General features: G+C 42.1%; 3 protein-coding genes across 5 annotated transcripts in view; 1 reads left to right on the forward strand and 2 right to left on the reverse strand.

Annotated features, from left to right (window-relative positions):
• LOC126389193 (cytochrome c oxidase subunit 4 isoform 1, mitochondrial) overlaps positions 1-19,062 on the reverse strand; it is a 516,851-nt gene that overhangs the window by 233,379 nt on the left and 264,410 nt on the right. The gene's annotated exons all lie outside the window — the stretch shown is intronic.
• LOC126389149 (protein phosphatase 1 regulatory subunit 3E) lies at positions 8,966-13,976 on the reverse strand. Its single transcript, XM_050042661.1, has one exon. The coding sequence runs from the start codon at positions 13,551-13,553 to the stop codon at positions 12,630-12,632; it is 924 nt and encodes a 307-aa protein (XP_049898618.1). The 5' UTR covers positions 13,554-13,976; the 3' UTR covers positions 8,966-12,629.
• si:ch73-103b9.2 (uncharacterized protein LOC100150067 homolog) lies at positions 14,437-18,545 on the forward strand. The gene is made up of 3 exons (XM_050042650.1): positions 14,437-14,571; positions 14,642-14,860; positions 16,951-18,545. Exons 2-3 carry the CDS (start codon positions 14,666-14,668, stop codon positions 17,764-17,766), a joined length of 1,011 nt encoding a protein of 336 aa, XP_049898607.1. The 5' UTR covers positions 14,437-14,571; positions 14,642-14,665; the 3' UTR covers positions 17,767-18,545.

Below are 19,062 nucleotides of genomic sequence, written 5' to 3' on the forward strand. Positions count from 1 at the left end.
GGAGTAATATGCATGTAAAGTATTCTAATGCTCAAACAGCACTCTCTGCCAGCCTCTAACAGTGGGTACTTTAATCCACTGCGATAAGATGTTTTTCCTTGCGGCATGAGCTAGAATATAATACTATCTTTTATTGAACTCACATGTTACATATCTGCTTGGAAGACTCAGGGTGAGGAACACTGGGTCCATCTCTGGTTCAAAACTCAATATTTATTCACGTAAGCACGTTGTTGCTTACAGCACGACCAAAGACAAAGACAAAGATGTCCAAGGGATATATGCATTCTGTGTGTATCTTAAACTGTATTGCTTATTTAGTCCTCAGCTTCCCGACACAGAGCTCTGACCTCAGTGCCATCTAACACCTTTAGAACAGGAACATGGACTGTGAGCCGGGCCTTATCATGCACCCTCAGTGCCCAACATCATGACTTCATCAGTGCTCTTGTGCCTTAATAGGAGCAAAGTCCTGCAGCCAGATTCTTGTGGAAGGCCTCTCCAGGACACTGCTACAGCACTATATTGATTGGTCTAGGTACAAGATGTTCAGTAATCACATATTGGTAATATTTCTGTGACCCACCTACTTTATTCTTGTCAGAGTATGTACTTTTAATGAGTTATACTTGTAAACTGATAGGTAGACATTTACCTTATTTTCTACACTGCCACCATTTCAGCCACCATGGTACCTTTCATGGGCACCAGCCTTTGCCATCAGTATCGGCTGAAGCAAAATCCTTCCAGTGTCCTCAATAAGTTACCTTTCTTGGCGTGGCAGACAGGCCATTTTTAGAGTGCCAACAGCAGACCTGTCAGCTGGGAACTGATGATGCTAAATGTTCTGCTGATTATCTCATCTCACCACATGGTCCTTCAGTATGTGTGTGTGCCTGCACTCTGATGTGTGCGTCTTTATAAGTGCTTACTAAGTCCACCTGTTTGTTGACGGGACACTTTTCTGTTTATCCATCTTAGGTTAGACTGACATGATGCAGAGCCGATGAGAGTGTGGAGTCTGTCTGGATCGGTAGATTATTTATGAGTGTGCTTCTGGCCCGGAGTTCTTCTCTGGTGCCAGTGCAAGAAATTTACTTTGTCTGCAGTGGTCTGAATGTTCATTGCATTAGTGGAATACCAGATACAGTGCAAGACAGTGAGAGCATAGGACAGTGATTAAAGTGCAGAAAGAGGGAGAAGGAGAAGACAGCAATGAAGAGAATGGACAAAGAAACATTTAATTTATTGGAGAGCTTCAGCAAATACATAGGCTAAGAGGCAGATAAGAAACTAAACTGCACATAAAATCATGTGAGTGGGGCAATGATGGAAAATGAAAATAGTGGAGAATGCAAAAAGGAGAATGGGATGAAATATTTTAAAATGAGGAAATGTAATGTTGTCCCTTTTGTTTTATTCAGAGTAATTTTCCGCGGCGCAATAACTCCCGCTGTGCTCATATGAAACCATTGTGTTTTATTGCATGACGTCTGGTGGACCTTGGAGGTCTAAAAGGAGATCAGCAGCATACTAAACAGTCATTGATGGTGGAGAGGACCGACTATACAGCTCTCCGGACTCACACTTCACACACAATGGATGAGGCTAAGACTGTTCAGGATATTTTGAAATGCATTTCACTTTTTCCAGTGTCAGACATATTCCATTCACTGCTCAGAAAACTGCAGAATATTTGGTGAAGTAATATTAAAATATGTAGTTAACTGTAACATTTAATGCAAACATTTTACTGTATTTAAAACCAAAACATGCAACTAGTGTTACTGATTGCAATTTCACAGTGCTCTATTACAACATACATTAACACATCGCATCCTTCCGTCTTGCATCATCAATGTACCAAGCGCACTCCACACAGCCATTCAGGCGAATAAAACAATGCTGAAACCAAAGACCAGAAAGCACTAGCAAGATAAATAATTAGTGTGTGTAATACAACACACCCCTCACCACTGAACTGCATCTCACAGCAGGAAGAGGTGGGCAGACATTTTATGGGAAATCTCTTTAGGGGATAAGATAATCTCATCTCGTATCTGACATGAGATCACACTGTAAACAGTAAACAAGGAGGGCCATTATGGATAATGTTGCACATCTAATGTGGACCACTTTACCAAAAATAAGTGCCCCGAAATGTAGTGTCAATGATCTACATGTTACTTTAAAAAACAGATTTTTCACTTTCCTAAATAACAGTTCAGAAAGTAATTGTTAATTTACATGACCATGCGAACACTGATAATTTATCTATTTATTCTTTTTTTTGCCACTTGGGGGCAGTAGAGACAAGTTGCAAACACAGTGACATATCATCACCTTTTAAGCTGATAGGGCAAACTTGTCGGCAAACAGCTCCTTATTGACACATCCAGTCGTTACTGAGCATTATCATTCTTTTGGAGTCATGTTTGTGTCTACCTGATGAATGTTAGCCCAACATTCACTTTCTTTTAGCTTCAATTTTGGTCTCTACTGACTAGTGAGCAAAATATCTTGCTCTTTAGCTGCTAAATGCACCTCTGTGTTCACCAGCTAGTCTCTTAAGTCCTGTTTCACCAAACACTTTCTGCATGGTACCTTTGGAACCAGAGGCTTCAGACATTGTACATAGACCCTAGGTCCACTTACCGCAACCAGAACTCTTTCGTGTGGACGGAGTTGTTGTCACTCATTGCTCCATCCAGCACTCCACAGAAAGGGGCTGCACGCTGACATTTTCTGAACAAAATAAAACAGGCTACAGTGAGAGTCTCTCCATGGGATATTTAAAAACAGCAGGTTTGTGCATTTGGTCCTTCTAAGGCAAGCTCTAGGGTTAGTGTTGCTGGAGCCCACAGGAACAACGCTCCACAGCGCTTTTTTTTTTTTCTCTGAGTGAGGATTACAATATATGCAGTTCACATAACCCAGCCAAAATTCATATATATAAACACTTGAAGATTAACTCATTACTAAAAGTGTATGTCATGTAAAAACTAAAATAATGGTCAAAGTTGTCACAGCGAGTAACATTACAAGAAAACTTTCCACCTTAGAAGTCGCCGGCAGTCGGCCCAGTGACTTACATTATTTTTTCTCAGACTACAGCTGCTGCAAGAGGCAGCAAAACATTTCATTTTATAGTTCCAGTCTAATAATAAAACTCTCCACAGTATGAACAGAGGTTACATGCCAGCCACAACTCAGCCCTGAGCAGAGTGACCATCCACTATTGACCAATCAACAGACTACAGTGTTCACAGCTTCACCTTTTAGTACCAGATCTGTGTGCTAGGTACCCCAACAGAAGGGGGACCAAAAATGGGGATGGTACGAAACAGTTCCATCGGTACCATCCACAAATTTTCACAGTGTAAATGGAAAAAGAAGCATACCGAACTGAACTGAACCATACTGCTCGGTGGATACAGGGCTTAACTATGCTTGCATGCTGTTTGGTGCTGAGCAGGTAGTGTACAGTGGAGTTATTTGAGCATTTTCAGGGGATAATTCTCTGTAGGTTAGCTTCATCACAATGAACAATCCCTTTCACACAGTCCCATTGTTTTCACATTTAATTTGGTTTTGTTATTATAAAAATAGCACAAAGAGCTGCTTTAAGCTGAAGTAGTATTGTAGTGCTGTGCAGTTTCCAAGCATTGCTGCTACATTAGGATAATATCCACACCCTTAGCAAAGTACAGCAATAACTATACATAGATCAATTCTTTGTTTCTCTGTAGGCAGTGTTATAAATCATTTGTAACCTTATCTGACTCAACTGTGGTATGCGGTTTTGGCACAAGGCCATTGTTTTGTAGAAGAATTTCCTACGAAGCCTCTTTAAACAAGTTCCTTTGGAATGTCTAAATATGGTGTGTGAGGAAACAAGTCATCTTTCTTTCTCACAAACAAGCCTTTTCAAGAGAATGGAAACTTCCACTGAGAGCTCCAAGTCAGGAGGCCTTCCCACAGATACAGATAAACCCACTGTGGTGTGATTTCTGTGTGTGCTGATGTTTGTTTATCTAACTTTACCCAACAAACCCGTATTGTCGTGGAACTACCTGTTAAGACAAGCACAGTTGACCTGGTAATAGGGTTTCACATGAATGGGACAAAAGCTGAACTGTATTTTCTTCAGTCTGCTGCACTTGCTGCTGCATCTTGGGCTGCCTGCCACCTCCATCAATATTTCATGGTGTGTACTGTATGTCTTCGTGAACTGTTATGAAACTCTAAAAAGCACACACGTGACTTATGTCCCAATATGCATGTGTGGTTTTCAGCCATTTCATGATGCACACACGTGTGGATTTTGGACCAAATGTTTGGGCTCACGTGTCCTTTTATAAAAATTTCACGCAATTTTAGCAACAGAGGAGAAAAAGCATTAACTATACATTGCAGCCACAAAATGATGTAATAGATAAAAGCAGCAGTTGAACATCCTCTTCCTCCAGCTCTCCCCTCTCCTGTCTCTGTCCTAAGCCCCTCCCACCAGATGATGACAGGCATAAGCACACACTTCATATGGTTCATACGGTGTTTCCCATGAAGTGATTTATTTAACCTTAATCTGCCCCTCCTTGCCCCATTGTCTAGCACCCTATGGTCCCTCCAGCTCGCTCCCTACCACTGTGGACTGCTTCACCCGAAGGATAGCGGACAGCAGCTAAAGAGACAAATCTTCAGTCAGCAGCTGAATTAGGCCAATGCAAACACACCAATGCCAGGTTTCACAGCAGGCTCTTGGCCAGAAGCAGCGATGGGTCTCGCCAATGTAATGGCAGCAACAGAAAGTTTGCTGATCTGGCAGGGAGTTAGGGTTGGCTGGTCCCCTGCAGCTGGGGTCAGCATGGGATGGATTTGAGTTGCTATGGTCTCATACTGGGGGTTTAGTCTCTGGAGCTGCTGCCAGCTCTCCTGGCGAGGTGGTCTGTAGTAGCGGGGACTGAGGCAGAGAGCAAACTGTGATTCAAAGCTCTTGCTAGCATTAGCAACAAAAATGTGAACACAAAGCCGCAGCTGTTAGCAACATTTTCTCTCTAACTCTGAAACACTTTGCCAATATTGACAGGTTTTATTACATTTAAGGTTGGACTCTCTTTAAGACTCTCTTTTTGATAAGTCCATTTTCTGTTTTTAGGTTGCTTTGTATTGTAGACAGTTGTCACCAATGCTGGAACAGCAACTATCTCTGCAGGATTCTGTCAGTGGATCAGGCTTTCGCCATCTGAAGGGATATGCACATGCATCTGCATTTGTAGAACAGCCAGTAATAATGCTCTCTCTGACATGACCTGTGATTGGCCGAAGTCTCCCATCATGGGCTAGAATTTCTAAGCCTGAAAACAGAGCCGAGAGGAGATGCAGAAGTCTAGTTTTCTCTCATAACACCTGAATTACAATATGCTCAAAGTTAATTATTGGATTTTTGCCCAGTGATGCCAAAATTAAACTGCCTACCCCAGCATTATGTATATAAATTTGAAATACCCACTTAAATGAACAAATAAATTAAGTAAAAAGAGAAAATGAATACTGCTAATAAAAATTGCAATGAGTGAGGAAGAAAGAGTTGGTGGAGGAAGGACAAAGGCAATGTGAGGTAAAGAGGGAAAGAGGATGGGAAAAGTAGGCAAGCAGGCTGTTTGACAAAGATTCAGTCTGACTTCTGCCACATCTGATTTTCACCTTGTTGTGAGCGAGTGAATGTGCATGTATATGGGAGAGAATGTGTTTTGAGACATGGGAGAAAGTTTACTTTTAACAAGAGGTTTTGAGGAACGCAACATGATGGGTGATTTACCCCGGGGACTATCAAGAGGAAGAACGCAAAGGGAACAGCTGCGGTCAAAGAAATAAGGACGCCATCTTGGTTAGCAGTGCGAGTAGATACTTCAAAACAACAGAATGAATTTTCCAAAGTTGTAAAAGGCCATTTAGCCAATTAATTATTCAGGCCCGGTGCTCAATGAGACGAGGTTATGGCTGCACCCATACGCTGCAGCCCTGCCTGCTGCTGAGTCAGGATTGATCTCATGGCACAGCTTTTCTATGAATGTCTCACATTAATTTTTTAAAGTGGAAATCATGAAACCTATTTGTGTGCCTCAACTTGACCGTATTATTAGAGCCGTAGGACACACATTGGGTGAGGCGGGAGAAGCTACGCAGGTGGGATGAAAATGGCTCTGTGGTTGCAGTCTAATAAAGCCAAACGCCCGAAGGAGAGAACAATCAGAACGTCATCCATCACATGAACACGGCCGTTATATAAGCATCTGTTGTTACACAGCATGACAATGTTTCCTGATTACCACCGCTTGGTAATTAATTAAACAGACAAGCATATAACACATGCACTGTGCTGATGTATGTCATGATTAGATACACACACACACACACACACACACACACACACACACACACACTGCTTGATGTTTATATATCGTATGTGTCTAACAAATAATAAAACTCACAAACAAGAGAAATGTGCCACGCTGCAGTCAAATCAAACTGTGCATGTCTTAATTTCCTGCTTCACGACTTACTGACACTGGATATCTTAATCTCTCTTTATCTGTATTCTGGGGAATTATGTGATTTTCCACTTCAAGCAAGCTGCTGAGTAGCTCTAATCATAGAATTAAATTGGAATCTCGCAGCAGGTTTTTATTGACTGGCCATATGGATTCACACTGATTGCTAACAGCATTAAGCTGACATGCAGAGCAGCTTCAAACTGCAGGGATTCCTTCAACACAGCTATAAGTAAGCAAAGTTTAACTCAACTTTCTCTGACTGCGGGTCAACGCAGCTCAGTCATCACTTCTTTAGGTTAACATGAAGATTAAGCAGGATCATGTTCCTAATCTGACACAGAGGCTCCCCAGTACATCACCTACACAACATACACAACATGCACCTGCTGCACATGCCCAGAAAAAGCCTTAAAGGTCCAGTGTGCAAGATTTAGCAACACATTCTCACTTTGACCTCATCACATATCATATCACATATCATGTTGGTCATGCACCTTACGCGTCCAGATACACGTGAAAGGTACCCTGGATGTGTTGTTTGTTGATGTTCTGGGACGCTGTGTCAAGTTCTGCCCGTTACATGCATTGTCTTCTTTCAAAATATTCTTTCATTTTCACAGGAAATTTACATTTACATACAGTCTCTTTCAAAATAAATCCACTACGCCAGTGCAACAATGCGAATTGACATTTTTTTCCCCCTCCAACAACACACATGGTTGGGTTTAGGAAAAAAGATCAGAGTTCGGCTTTATAATCTTACGGGAAGTGAACACCAATATACCGGGTGAAAGTCGGTGGTTGTTGGATCCATCAACCGCATCTCGCAGCCACCCTTGTCGGACTTTTGTTGCCTTAACTTTCGTTCTTGTCGCGCTGCGTTTTCCCCTGATGCAGCCAAGCACTGTTAAATTATAACGGCATCGGCTGTGTCTGTTGCCGCAAGTTGGATTTCCATGATTTTGGAGTGAGACCAGGTTGGATTTAGGGGCATCCAGTAGCAGAAATGGTATACATGTATGTAGGATATATTTTTAACTCTGTTTTCATTTATAATCACCTGACACTGGGAATCGTTATTTTTTTGTTTGTTTGTTTGTTTTCATTTCCTTAGTATGAGGTTTGTATCTACATACAGAGTTGGCCCTCTTCCACTGAGTCCTCCATGTTGTTCTACAGCAGCCCAGAGCAGACAAATCAAACACTGGCTCTAGATAGGGCCTTTCGCCTTTTCACGTTGGCCACTGTAATTCTCTTACACATTTACCATACAGAAGAATTTCCAGTTCTGCAACCTCACCACTAGATGCCACTACACCCTTCACACTGGACCTTTAAGTGCAGCACATGTTCACTGCATTCATTTTTCAAATAAAAAAAAAACTTCCAGTATCAGACTTTCAGTGAGTCCAGAATGCATCATATTACAGTGCCATTATCAGCCATTTAATTCGTGAACTGAAAAGAGTTGGAAACTTTGCAAAGAGACTGTGGCTTTATTTAACTGCACGCCAGTTGCCCTATTATTTCTTACTCATGCTGTTTAGAGAGATGGCTGGTATGCTTGTTAGAAGTGAGGAGATTGTAAATTGATTATAATTTGTTTGTCATTAACCAAAATACTTTATAACATAAGTAGCACAGAAAGTGATTGAAATAGAATGATACCACCGATAACCTTTAAATGTTATGTTTGGGGATACACTGTATGCACGTTTGCATAATCATATCTGATGTGCAGGTGTGGAGATGTTATATAATGTTCAGATCTGATATGTGGTTGAAAGAAAAATGTGCTATTCCAAGCTCTAAACAGATGGGAAGCTAAACAAGCAGCTGTCTGCAGTTTAATAGCTGCACTACCTCTTTGGTCCTTGAGGAAGTGCTTATGTGTTCAAACGACCAACAGTGAAAACACTCACACGTGCTATGTTTCCATTAGCTTTCATTATATGATCTCTATATGCTGCTTATTGCACCTTTGCTCGGCTCTCCTGGCTTCTTCCTACTTCAAGCTCCAGCCCCTCCCTTTCAAAGACAGAAGGGGGCGTGGTGTCAGAATGTGATCAATTCAAGGACATGTCCACAGCCATGTTCACAATGGCGATGGCAACAGCCCACTGCAGTGTGCAGCTTTATGAATGGGGGCCAGCAGCAGGCCTTTCCCCTTTAAGATGCTCTGCTGAGCTGATAATCAAACTCCTTGGGAACACACACATGAACAGCTCTGCACACACTAGATCACAGTGAGCTCTTATGATAACAGTAGCTGTAGAGTTTGCGAGAGAGATGTGATATTGCAATAACTGTTAGGCAACGGACTGTTCACATAATTATCAGATAGAAATTAAATTAAAGCAGCAGTGCATAGATAACATTGGGTAATCTGATAGTTTGAAATACTGGCAGGGTTTAGTTTCCATCACAAATGTCTTTATTTACCATTGTTTTAACAAAATATAGGTTACATTATAAACTAAACATAGAAATAAAGGTATGTTAGAGCTGTACATGCAAACATGGCTAACCGTCACTGCAAAAGAGAAAATTAAAGACAGCACACAGTACAGATTAACACAGTCAGCTGACTGCAGATGTTACAACACATTAGGGGATGCATAGGATTTACAAAAACCAAAAAACCCACTGAATTAGATTCAGTGCCGTACAATGGTTATAAATAAGACAAAAGTGATTTAGGCTTTCCACAGTGAAAGACAAGAGCAGTAAAAATGGACAAGGATGGAAATCATCTTGGTTAGTAGCTATTCACAGGAGAAGCTTTCGTACATACAGTGACCCGCAACCCGTTCCTTCCCTTTTCCTTGCTCTCACGCAAAGTGCTTTGAACCTGCTTTAACTGAGTCTGCTCAGTATCAGCTACAATCATAAGTTACTCGTGCCAAAAGTTATCAAACTCCAAAGTGCATCTGGCGTTACCTGTGCTGCCCAGATAGGTCGCCTTATCATTGTCTAGAGTCCACACATTTTCATTTTCATTAGCAATCACATTATTTCTTAACAAACAAGCACTTCCTCCATCATTGCTTCATGTCTCGAAGAAAACTCATACTTTAGTAAGGCAGTGTATACCTATAGTTACGCACATCGGGATTCCAGTGTGTTAATTTCATTCACATTTTGGTACATATTTAAGGGGAGATCCTACAAAAACTTATTGCAGCATCTTATTAAACATCATTTTGATACAAATGATCACAATTATTGGTATTACCAATTCAACAAGCAGCTTTACTTTTAATTATATTTAAGAAAGTTTTTATAATTAAATCTAATATCAAGTGTGCTTTGAGAATTCATTGTTTGGGCTCATACTATTTTCCAACTTCACAGGCTCAACACATGACAATCTTTTCACTTCCCGATCTCTCTATTCTGCCTCAAAAATGCTTCAAAATACACATAACATAGAACAGTAACAGGAAGACATTCAATATGAAACATTAACACATTTACATACATATCTATATATCAGTGAGTTTTGATGCAAAATGTTATGTATACATTGAGGTGAAAATCAGACCAGAAGCCCTTCGTTTTCTTGATGGCAGGGATGATGCACCAATAACAACAGAGTGTGTGAGCGATACCAGAGTGAAGCTGAGTGCTGGTATCCTACAGTCTCATACTTTTTGGAAACTTAAACCACAGAGTCACAATTGATGGAATATGGAGAAAGCATTATTTTCAGACCGTCAACCACCAAGCAATCTCAAGCTGTGCCAGGACTCCACACGATAATATTAATACTAAACATAATCCGCAGTGATTAATTGGTATTGATGCATCTCTCAGTGCCCACATCAGAAGTCTCAACCTGGATAATTAATGCTTTCTGGTATCGCAGAGCATGAATTCTTGAGCAAAGTTTACACAGACCAAAGCAGGCAATATAACACACAGTAAGCTCTGCCATGGCCAGACCTTTTATATCCACAGTGTATTCAAACAAACACGTGAGAAAATGCAGGTCTGTGTGTGATAAATAAAAGCAAACATCAACTCCGTGCTGGCCGTCTCTCACATCAGCAAAACTCTAACAACATCAGGTACCACATTTAAAAATGATGTCAGGTTTAGACAAACATTACTGATGGATTCACAGTGGAGATGCTCCAAAAACTAAGTGGTTACAGGAATAGTCTTTATCCACATCATAACCTGATGGCCTCGTTAAAAGGAGAGCCGCCCTCTGATGCCACGATGATGTAAACAAAGAACAAAGTGATGTTCGGATTACCGTCAGAGCACTGGAATTAAAAGCATCCTGCCTGTTGATTCCTCGACTCACTGAACTGGAGTCTTAACTTTCTACACACCTAAAAAGAAAGCAAAATGAACACTTGCATTTGCAGTAAACTCGTTTGCCTACGACATGCAAGCCTGTTCGCCACAACGTGCATAATGACAAATGGCAAGGAGCTGGTTTGGAAGACTACCCGCGGGTGGTTTAATTAAAAGCTTAAGGATGCAACATCAGCTGTTGTCTGGAGAGAGAAGACTGGTTGTGTATCATCAATCAAGGCTTACGGTGTGGAAATCAGGCGACAGTTTGTCACCTAAGGACGGAAATATCAGACAGTCAGGTGGTTCAAACCATTGAGGTCATGTGGGGTGCGAGGAGCAGCACTATTCTTGCACAGTGGTGACTGAGGATATTATCATGTACCTTTACAGCCGGTTGAACACAGTCGTCCGTGTAATAGCTACTTTGTCTACGGACAAAAACAGAGTTACACAGTGCAGTCCAAAAAAACATCAGAAATGAAATACACAGTATGTGTTGAATCTCCAAATGTACAATAATACCTATCTGTCTGAATGCATCTGTTAGAAAACAACTACTGTGAAAATAACATCTGCTTTATAATGATCAACCTGAAGAAGAAGAGGAGGAGAGGTCCACAAGTAATTTGAGGTAAATTTAACCTTGCAAACATTGCTACTAAATGTGTTTTCCTTGGTGGGACAACAACCACGCTACAGTGTGAGTGTTGAAGCCCATTCTTTATAAACCCAGCCTTTATGATTTGATGGAATATGCATGATGCGGATATAATTTGGGGATTTTTTTTTACTTTTTCATCCTCTTTGGACTTTGGTTAGGCTCCCTTAAGTTCTCAATGTGGCAAAAAGTTTAGTTTTTTATATTAATTCAGCAAAAAATATACAATGGGTGTTGAGTATGTGCAAATATATGGCTGGTTTATGACTAAGCATGAAGTCCCTGGATTGAAAGCCAACAGCTATATGGACACTACCTACTTCCCAGTGCCTGAAGGCCTTGTTTTAAAAATGTAAGCTTAATGTTGATAATCATATAATGCATTTAATCTATGCAAGCCCCATGAGGAAAACACTGTACAGCATTCAATGCACAACGTCCCACACCATGGCTTAAAATAAGGCATTTTTCAATGGCATGACAGTGGGATATTATACAGAGAATTTTTTTTTTATTATCAAGATAACCTGCCACAAATTTCTATCCGTCAAAACGGTAAAACACTATATTTCTCCCAGCCTGCAGGAGACTACTAGAGGAGTATGCTACTAGGTTCACATGGCATCCATATTAGCCAAAATATGATGCTTTCTGCTCCCTATCAAGCCAATATTTTGCACGCATGCAAAACAAAACATCTCCGTGCCACTAATTCATTTTACAGCATCTCCTGAAAGGAACAGTGATGGCTGAAGTCGGCGTTGCCCGGCACGTTTTTCCGTGGCACGTGTTTCTACATTACATAACGTGATCATGCCCCCCCAAAGGGCTACAAGCTGTACAGAGAGCCCTGACATCAAGGCAAATTATCTAACAGCATCCCTCGCCGGGCACCTAAGGCTTACACTGTAGCCCTCACCACTTAATGTCACCACAGCGGGGCAAATATTTGAATTATTGTGGGAAACTGTTTTCAGTGTCACAGCATGTGTGTAGCTGACAATGGCAGAAAATAATCATTTATAACAAGCTACAGTCATACTTAAGGTACCCGGGGATCAGTTACGCGCAAATTACGCACGGTGTTGTGCCACTGCGAACAACAAAGCTCAGATAAAGTGAATCCATCCATTCTCCCATTCTCGTGGTGGGGACATCTTGAACCGGTGGCGCCGCACTTTGTAATTGTTCCCATTGTTATTGTCCCAGAACTCCTGCCCGCCGACACAGTATTTAATCGCAAACTGAAATGTGCCTCCGTTGTCGAGGTAGGTGGGCATGACTACCTTGAAACAGAACTTATCAGTGACACCGTCGCTGGAGTCAGGGACGTAGGACGCGAGGCTGTCCATAAATGTTATCCAGTTGTTTAGAGAATACCGCAAAGAGACGCTCTTTTCGAAAGCCAGATTCAAGACGCGCACAAACCCGGATAGGCTGAATTCATCCGCCTCCACGGTCTCCAGCATGACTTTCACCTCCCTCACTTTCTGCTCAAAGCCGGGTAGTGTGCCCGGGTTGGTGAACTGCAACTCCATAAACACAGACTGCGATGGCGCACGGGGGAACTTTGTGTCCAAATGATTAAGATGCAGGGTTCCTTTGGGGAGTTTGGCCAATATGCGCTCCGGCACCTCTGGCTCATCTGAATCATCGAAGTGCTTCACTGAAATGAGCTCCAGGCCCAGAGAATCTGCGAACCGGACCTTTTTCTGACTGGTTGGACTCCTGCTGCGGGAGATCTCCAACTTCGCTCTCTCTGTGGGCGTAGGCAGGGACTTGCACCTCCGACGCAGATTTGGACTCTGTGGAGGCTTCAGGAGGATCTCTCTGCCCCGGGGTCTCTCCTCCACCACGGGGCTCTCGGTGGTCTCACAGGTGCCGTTCATCATGTCATACTCTTCCCCATCTTCCAGCCGTGGGTTCGCCGCCGCCAGGCTCCCGAACAGTCCGGCTATGCAGCTGTAGTTCCTCGGCAGGCAGTTCTTTGGGGGCAGCATGACCACGACAGGACGCACAGACTCCGCTTCCATAAAACGCAGCAGTTCCTGCACTGCAGAGCTGAAGTGGTCGTGATGGGAAAAGACCGGCGTCGTGTCGAGAGACGGAGCCGTCAGGTGTCAAGTGTTCCGCGCGCGGATAGGTGCTCCGGCTGCGTCACAGGTTGACACTGTCCAGCTCTGGACCAATAAACCGAGCCGTTGATGTGCGCCTTTGCTCCTGCGGATCAGTCACTATAAAACTGTGACGAAGACATTTCTGTCTCTCTTCTCATTGCGAAAATAATAAAAAGTCTTTCCTTCCGGCAGAGACCACCGCTCGTTTCCCCTTTTTTTCATGTGGTGAACATGCAGTGTCCTCTCGCAGCTGACGTGAACCTGCGCGCGGCACAGTGTGATGCCTACGTGCAGAACTGAACGTTGCAACTAACCAAAATGGTTTCCTCCTTCACAAGAGATGAACCGGTTAACTACCCCTAACCAACCACAGTATTTATTTATAGCCTTTAGGCCTGTGTTTTTCATTGTGACACTATCACGCTGACCTGAATGATCCACAACCAATAAAATGATTTTAAACACCTCATAATTAAATTTGTGGGCATTTTCTGCAGTCTGACATAACATCTTTATATTAATATCAACGTTTTCCCATCATAATCATCATATTTTAATCTATTTCACTTTATTACACTCTACTGCTTCATGCACCACCGGCTTACCGGGGGATACCGTGTAAAAATGATGTCTTATTGCATAACAGAGGTGTAATAAATCATCTGGAGGAGTGATCTGTTGCAGCATGCGCCCATCCCCTTTTCTCTACGTCACACGCCGGTGCAGCCTCTACTGGTTGCTATGGCGACGGCGTTGCAGCTCGTCTCTAAAGGCATTCGCCGCTCCTACACTTGTGTTTGGGGAAACTCTGTCGACCGGAAAGAAAACTCAGCACGACAGGTCGCAGCAGTTGTTTGTAAATGGTGCTTCACGACATGAAGATAGTGATACAAGCCTATTTAAAATCTGCAGGGACTCAAAGTGCTTCTTTTAGGTGAGTGGAGTTTGGTGTAACTTTGAGAGAACTCCACAGTAGGTTATTTAATATATATTCTACTTTTTAGGTGTCATCATGAGCTAACTACATAATGGAAACCTTAAAAGAAGTGGACCACAGAGCTGTGAGTGGATCAGAGGATGAGTTTCCATCACAGGAGGACGCAGTTGAGGAGCAGACTTCAGAGAGGAGACTTGTTGATGCCCTTCTAGATATCGGTGAGGAGGACTTCATGAGAGAGCTGGAGCCATATGAGTATCACGGTTACTCTGGCTGGGAGGAAGCTGTAAGTGAATGAACAGGCTATCTTCTTACTGCAAACCTTTTTTATACTGCCGGGCTTTATTTGATTTAGTGAAGTTAGTTGTACCAACAGCAGGTGTTGGTTCTAAGTGTCTTCTGTTACAGTTTAAAGTCAGTGGCAAAGTTGTTTTTCAAATGAGAAGGAGAAATTTATAGAATATCTGCTTCAATTTATGATTAATTATACTTATGTGTTTTGATATAGCCCTTATCTATATATGGTGTTTTTGATAAATTTACTCACATACCAACAGTGTTGGGCAAGTTACTCTCAAAACCTAATTTTAAAGTAATGTTACTTTACAAAATGACTCTCTGTGTAGAGTAATAAGTTACTCATTACACTACTTTGTGTTACTTTCACCAAAATGACCTCAGCAGAACTAATAGTCATTTTTAATGGATAAGGGTCATGTTGTTACACAGCAGGTCTGACCCAGTCATTCACATATAGTGGTTACCACTCTGTATTAAATCCCCTGCTTTCATTAATAAAAGCATGATGATAAAGGACAAATAAATAGCCCAGACCTTTTTAAATAAATGAATAGCCTGGGACACAGCGAGGGTCAGGCAGAGAATCACAGTGTTATAATTATGAGATAGAGATAAATATCTGTGGGCCTGTGATATGAAACACACTAAACAAATATTGAGGCTAGCGCAGCAAACAGAATGGCCTGCCCTGTAATCAAGTCACTATGACAAGAGCAAATTAATACACCAGAGCTGGAACACCCACCTGCCAGTTCCCATTGTGCTGGGCAGCTACAGCAGCACTGGAGAAAGAGTTATGCATGAAGACAGGAAGGTGGACATATGTGCTGATCACCAGGATGAGGAAAAAATAAACTGGAGGCCAGCTCCTTACCCCGCTACTTTGTAGCAGCCTCAGGATGCAAAAGCAGAATGGGATCTGTGTAGATGTTGCAGGTGTATTAACGTAAACACACTGAACATTTTAACGCACAGTACAGCATGACCCAGATGTGCCGATCACTGACACCCTTCTATAATGTAGCGTGTATTGACATGACAGTACTATAAAAAACAATATTACTTTGTTACTGCTAAAACTTTATGTATTACTGTAACATGTTACCCCCAACACTGTATGCCCATATTAAATAAAAACTTCAGCCACAAAATGACAATTTGCATATCAGTTATAGGCCAGGAGCCAGGTCCAGCCCTCATGATGTTGTCTGCTACCCTTTTTTCATTATTATTTCCTGTTAGCCTGAACCTTGGGCCATCACAAGTTGATGACGAGCACCCCCAACTCAGGGCCATTTGGTCTCAGGGGTCCCTTTTTTGAGACATATTTTTGGCAAGGAGTCTCCTGACACAAAGGGGAAAGTAGCAAAATAAGATTCTGGGGCTTGCTGCCATTTTATTTCAACATATCACACACAACATCCCCCCAAAAAACCTAAAATTGACTGTCCGTTTGACAAATGATCATCAAAAATGATCATTTTTCATCACTTTGTGTTTAATATCACTGCTTCACTTGCACATAGAAAACTTCCCAAGTTGATAGGCTTCAACTTGAGCCCATGTTGACCTTTCTATCTTGAAAATAACACTTTGGCCTAAAATTAAATACCGGTATACCAGTTGTATGTATTAGTCATGGCGTGTTACTGTGAATCCGTGAAGCAAAATTTGTTTTGTTTTATTGACTCTTTGGGGACCACATTTTACAACAAATCTATATATAAACATCCATTTACAAGCTTTCGCACAACTTGCACAGTATAATCCAAGTCTCATATGTCCAGTCATATGCTCAGTACTCCCCAAACACACGCATTTTCACTAAAAAAAACCTTACTATTGAAGTCTGGCTTTGAAGAGAGCATTTTTCTTAATGAATACGGTAACACGGCATGACTTACTGATATACAGTACAGTCATTTTATGGGTGAAGTATGCCTTTAACATCATTTCCACTATCACTTTTAACTTTGACTTGGCACAGTAATTCCTTTGATGCATTTTCAGTGCAGACATATCAACACAGTTGTTTGCATATTTAACATTCTATTCCATTGGACCATTTGAAAACAGGTTCATGGCTGGGCCAGAGTTGCTCCACTGAGCTGCATACTTCTGCCTCAGAAGAGGAACAGGAAGCCAAAGCACAAAGAGGCCTCTGCTGTTGACCCAACAGACAGCTCCACCAGCATCGCAGAGCACCGCTGTGAGTCTTATGTGGCCCCGCATAACAGCTTAAAGAAATCCATACCATTAAACCAGCACATAGGATCCTGGGGTAACACTGCTGAGGCAGCTCTGCAGAAAGATGCCTTGGAATGGCCTGTTCTCAGTGCAGTGCAGAAAACTATGGCAAATCTCGTACTCAAGGAAAAGATGGAGGAGGAAGGGGCGCATCTTCCCTCAAAATACCTGGAGAACAGGCCCGCTAAGCCTCAGAAACCCAGGCACAGGCCCAATAACACAGTGCTTCCTATTAAAAACTTCACATTTTTACCACCTATTAAATCACCACACCTGAATCATCAGAAAGCCAGTGGCCAGCTCTGCAGTGGCAAGAAGGCTCCAGAAGGAGAAACCATAGAGGAAAGCTATTTCATGTTTGATAAGAAGAGCGGAACAAGAGTGGATCCTAATGCAAACCCAGAGCTCCCCATTTACTCTGCAGCCCTGGACTCCAAGTACCGGACATGTCCGTACAACCCCCACTTGTTCTCTGCTTTGAGTGTTTCTATCCCCAAGAGGTATCAAGTAGCTACGTCTTCCAAACCTGACACGGTGCACCGCACTGGCTACTCAGTGGGAAAGAGCCTCACGCAGACCCTTCACTCCAGCACTGCGGCAGGTGCCCAAACCCATATGCACCCCAGCAAGACTGTGTGTATGTAGTATGTTACTGTCTTTAAACTCTCAGGTACAACCAAATAAAAACATGTATATCTCACTTTGTATCGCACAGGCCTCAGCCTCACCACATCATACAGAGTTTCCATCAGAATAGTTAGCTGAAGGCTAAATCATCAAAGTAACTTATTGCAGACGTAATTCATTTGGTCTCGTGTTCAGTTATTTCAGTCTGACGTAACACTGTAGAGCATGCTATGAAATGTTAAGCTCTTTATGTCATTTGGTGCCGTTTTGTTCTGACCGGTTCCCACAAGTGCTTCTTCAGCTGTTCTAGTTACCTAGCAACGGTGCAACTACCTCATAAGAAGCATGGCAGCGTGCCTGCCTCGCACTACGATGTAATCCTCAGCCACAAGCGACAAAGTGTTGCTCTGTGACTATATGTGATGATGATATTAACTGCTGCCAAACTGGTGCATCTGCTCTGTTAATGTTTTATTGTATGCAACTTTAGTTTTATATCAGTCAGTAGGCGAGGCCTGATGGCTGTGGGTAGAGATGATGGTCAGGATGGTTATGCAATGTACAGTGGTTATCTGTGCAGCATTACTCTGATCACGCTTTATGTCAAGTTGGCCTCCAAAGGGCAGACAGTTACAGCAATATCTGATCTTTATACTTTACGTTGTTATACTGCCCCTTTGTCATTTAGCTGCACTGTAAAATAAAAAAGATGTGTAGCAGGATTGTTCCACAGTATAATCAAAAGAGCTGCAGTGTTCATTTTACAAAACTTTTGTGATCCCTGAATGTGAATGTCAAATAAAATGGTTACTTACAACTGATTTGTTGCTTATCCAGAACAAGCCAGGATTCAGAAAGATGGAACTGCATGAAGGTGAGAAGATGGTAGACACAATATATTACCGTTTTGTGTTCTTTAATAAGTACAAAAGAGGTTCCACTCACCTGAAAATGGAAAAATACATATTTTTCCTCTTACCTGTGGTGCTGTCTATCAATCTAAATTGTTTTGGTGTGAGTTGCAGAGTGTTGGAGACATCTGCCATAGAGATGTCTGCCTTCTCTTGAATGAAATGCAAGTGGATGGCACTCAGCATGTGTCTCAAAGCGCCAACTCAACTCAGCAGCAATGTCTCTTTTGAGCAGTTTCATGTAGGAACTATTTTCCTTCTACTTCCTGTGTAGGAATTTGTGCACTCAAACAGTCTGATGATTTAAAGGGGTAAATATTAGTTATTGTCATTCACAACTCAAATATAAATTAAGCTTTCAATTTACTGGTCCATCTACGTCCCAACCCTCACCTATGGTCAT

Source organism: Epinephelus moara, chromosome 1, assembly GCF_006386435.1.
Source record: "Epinephelus moara isolate mb chromosome 1, YSFRI_EMoa_1.0, whole genome shotgun sequence".
Classification (NCBI taxonomy): Eukaryota; Metazoa; Chordata; class Actinopteri; order Perciformes; family Serranidae; genus Epinephelus; species Epinephelus moara.

What these genes read in the sequence shown, in the direction of transcription:
- si:ch73-103b9.2 (XM_050042650.1), top strand. Translation starts at nt 14,666, where the DNA reads ATGGAAACCTTAAAAGAAGTGGACCACAGAGCTGTGAGTGGATCAGAG. An exon ending in ACTCTGGCTGGGAGGAAGCT is followed by an intron (nt 14,861 to 16,950) that starts GTAAGTGAATGA and finishes ATTTGAAAACAG; the next exon opens with GTTCATGGCTGGGCCAGAGT.
- LOC126389149 (XM_050042661.1), bottom strand. Translation starts at nt 13,553, where the DNA reads ATGGAAGCGGAGTCTGTGCGTCCTGTCGTGGTCATGCTGCCCCCAAAG.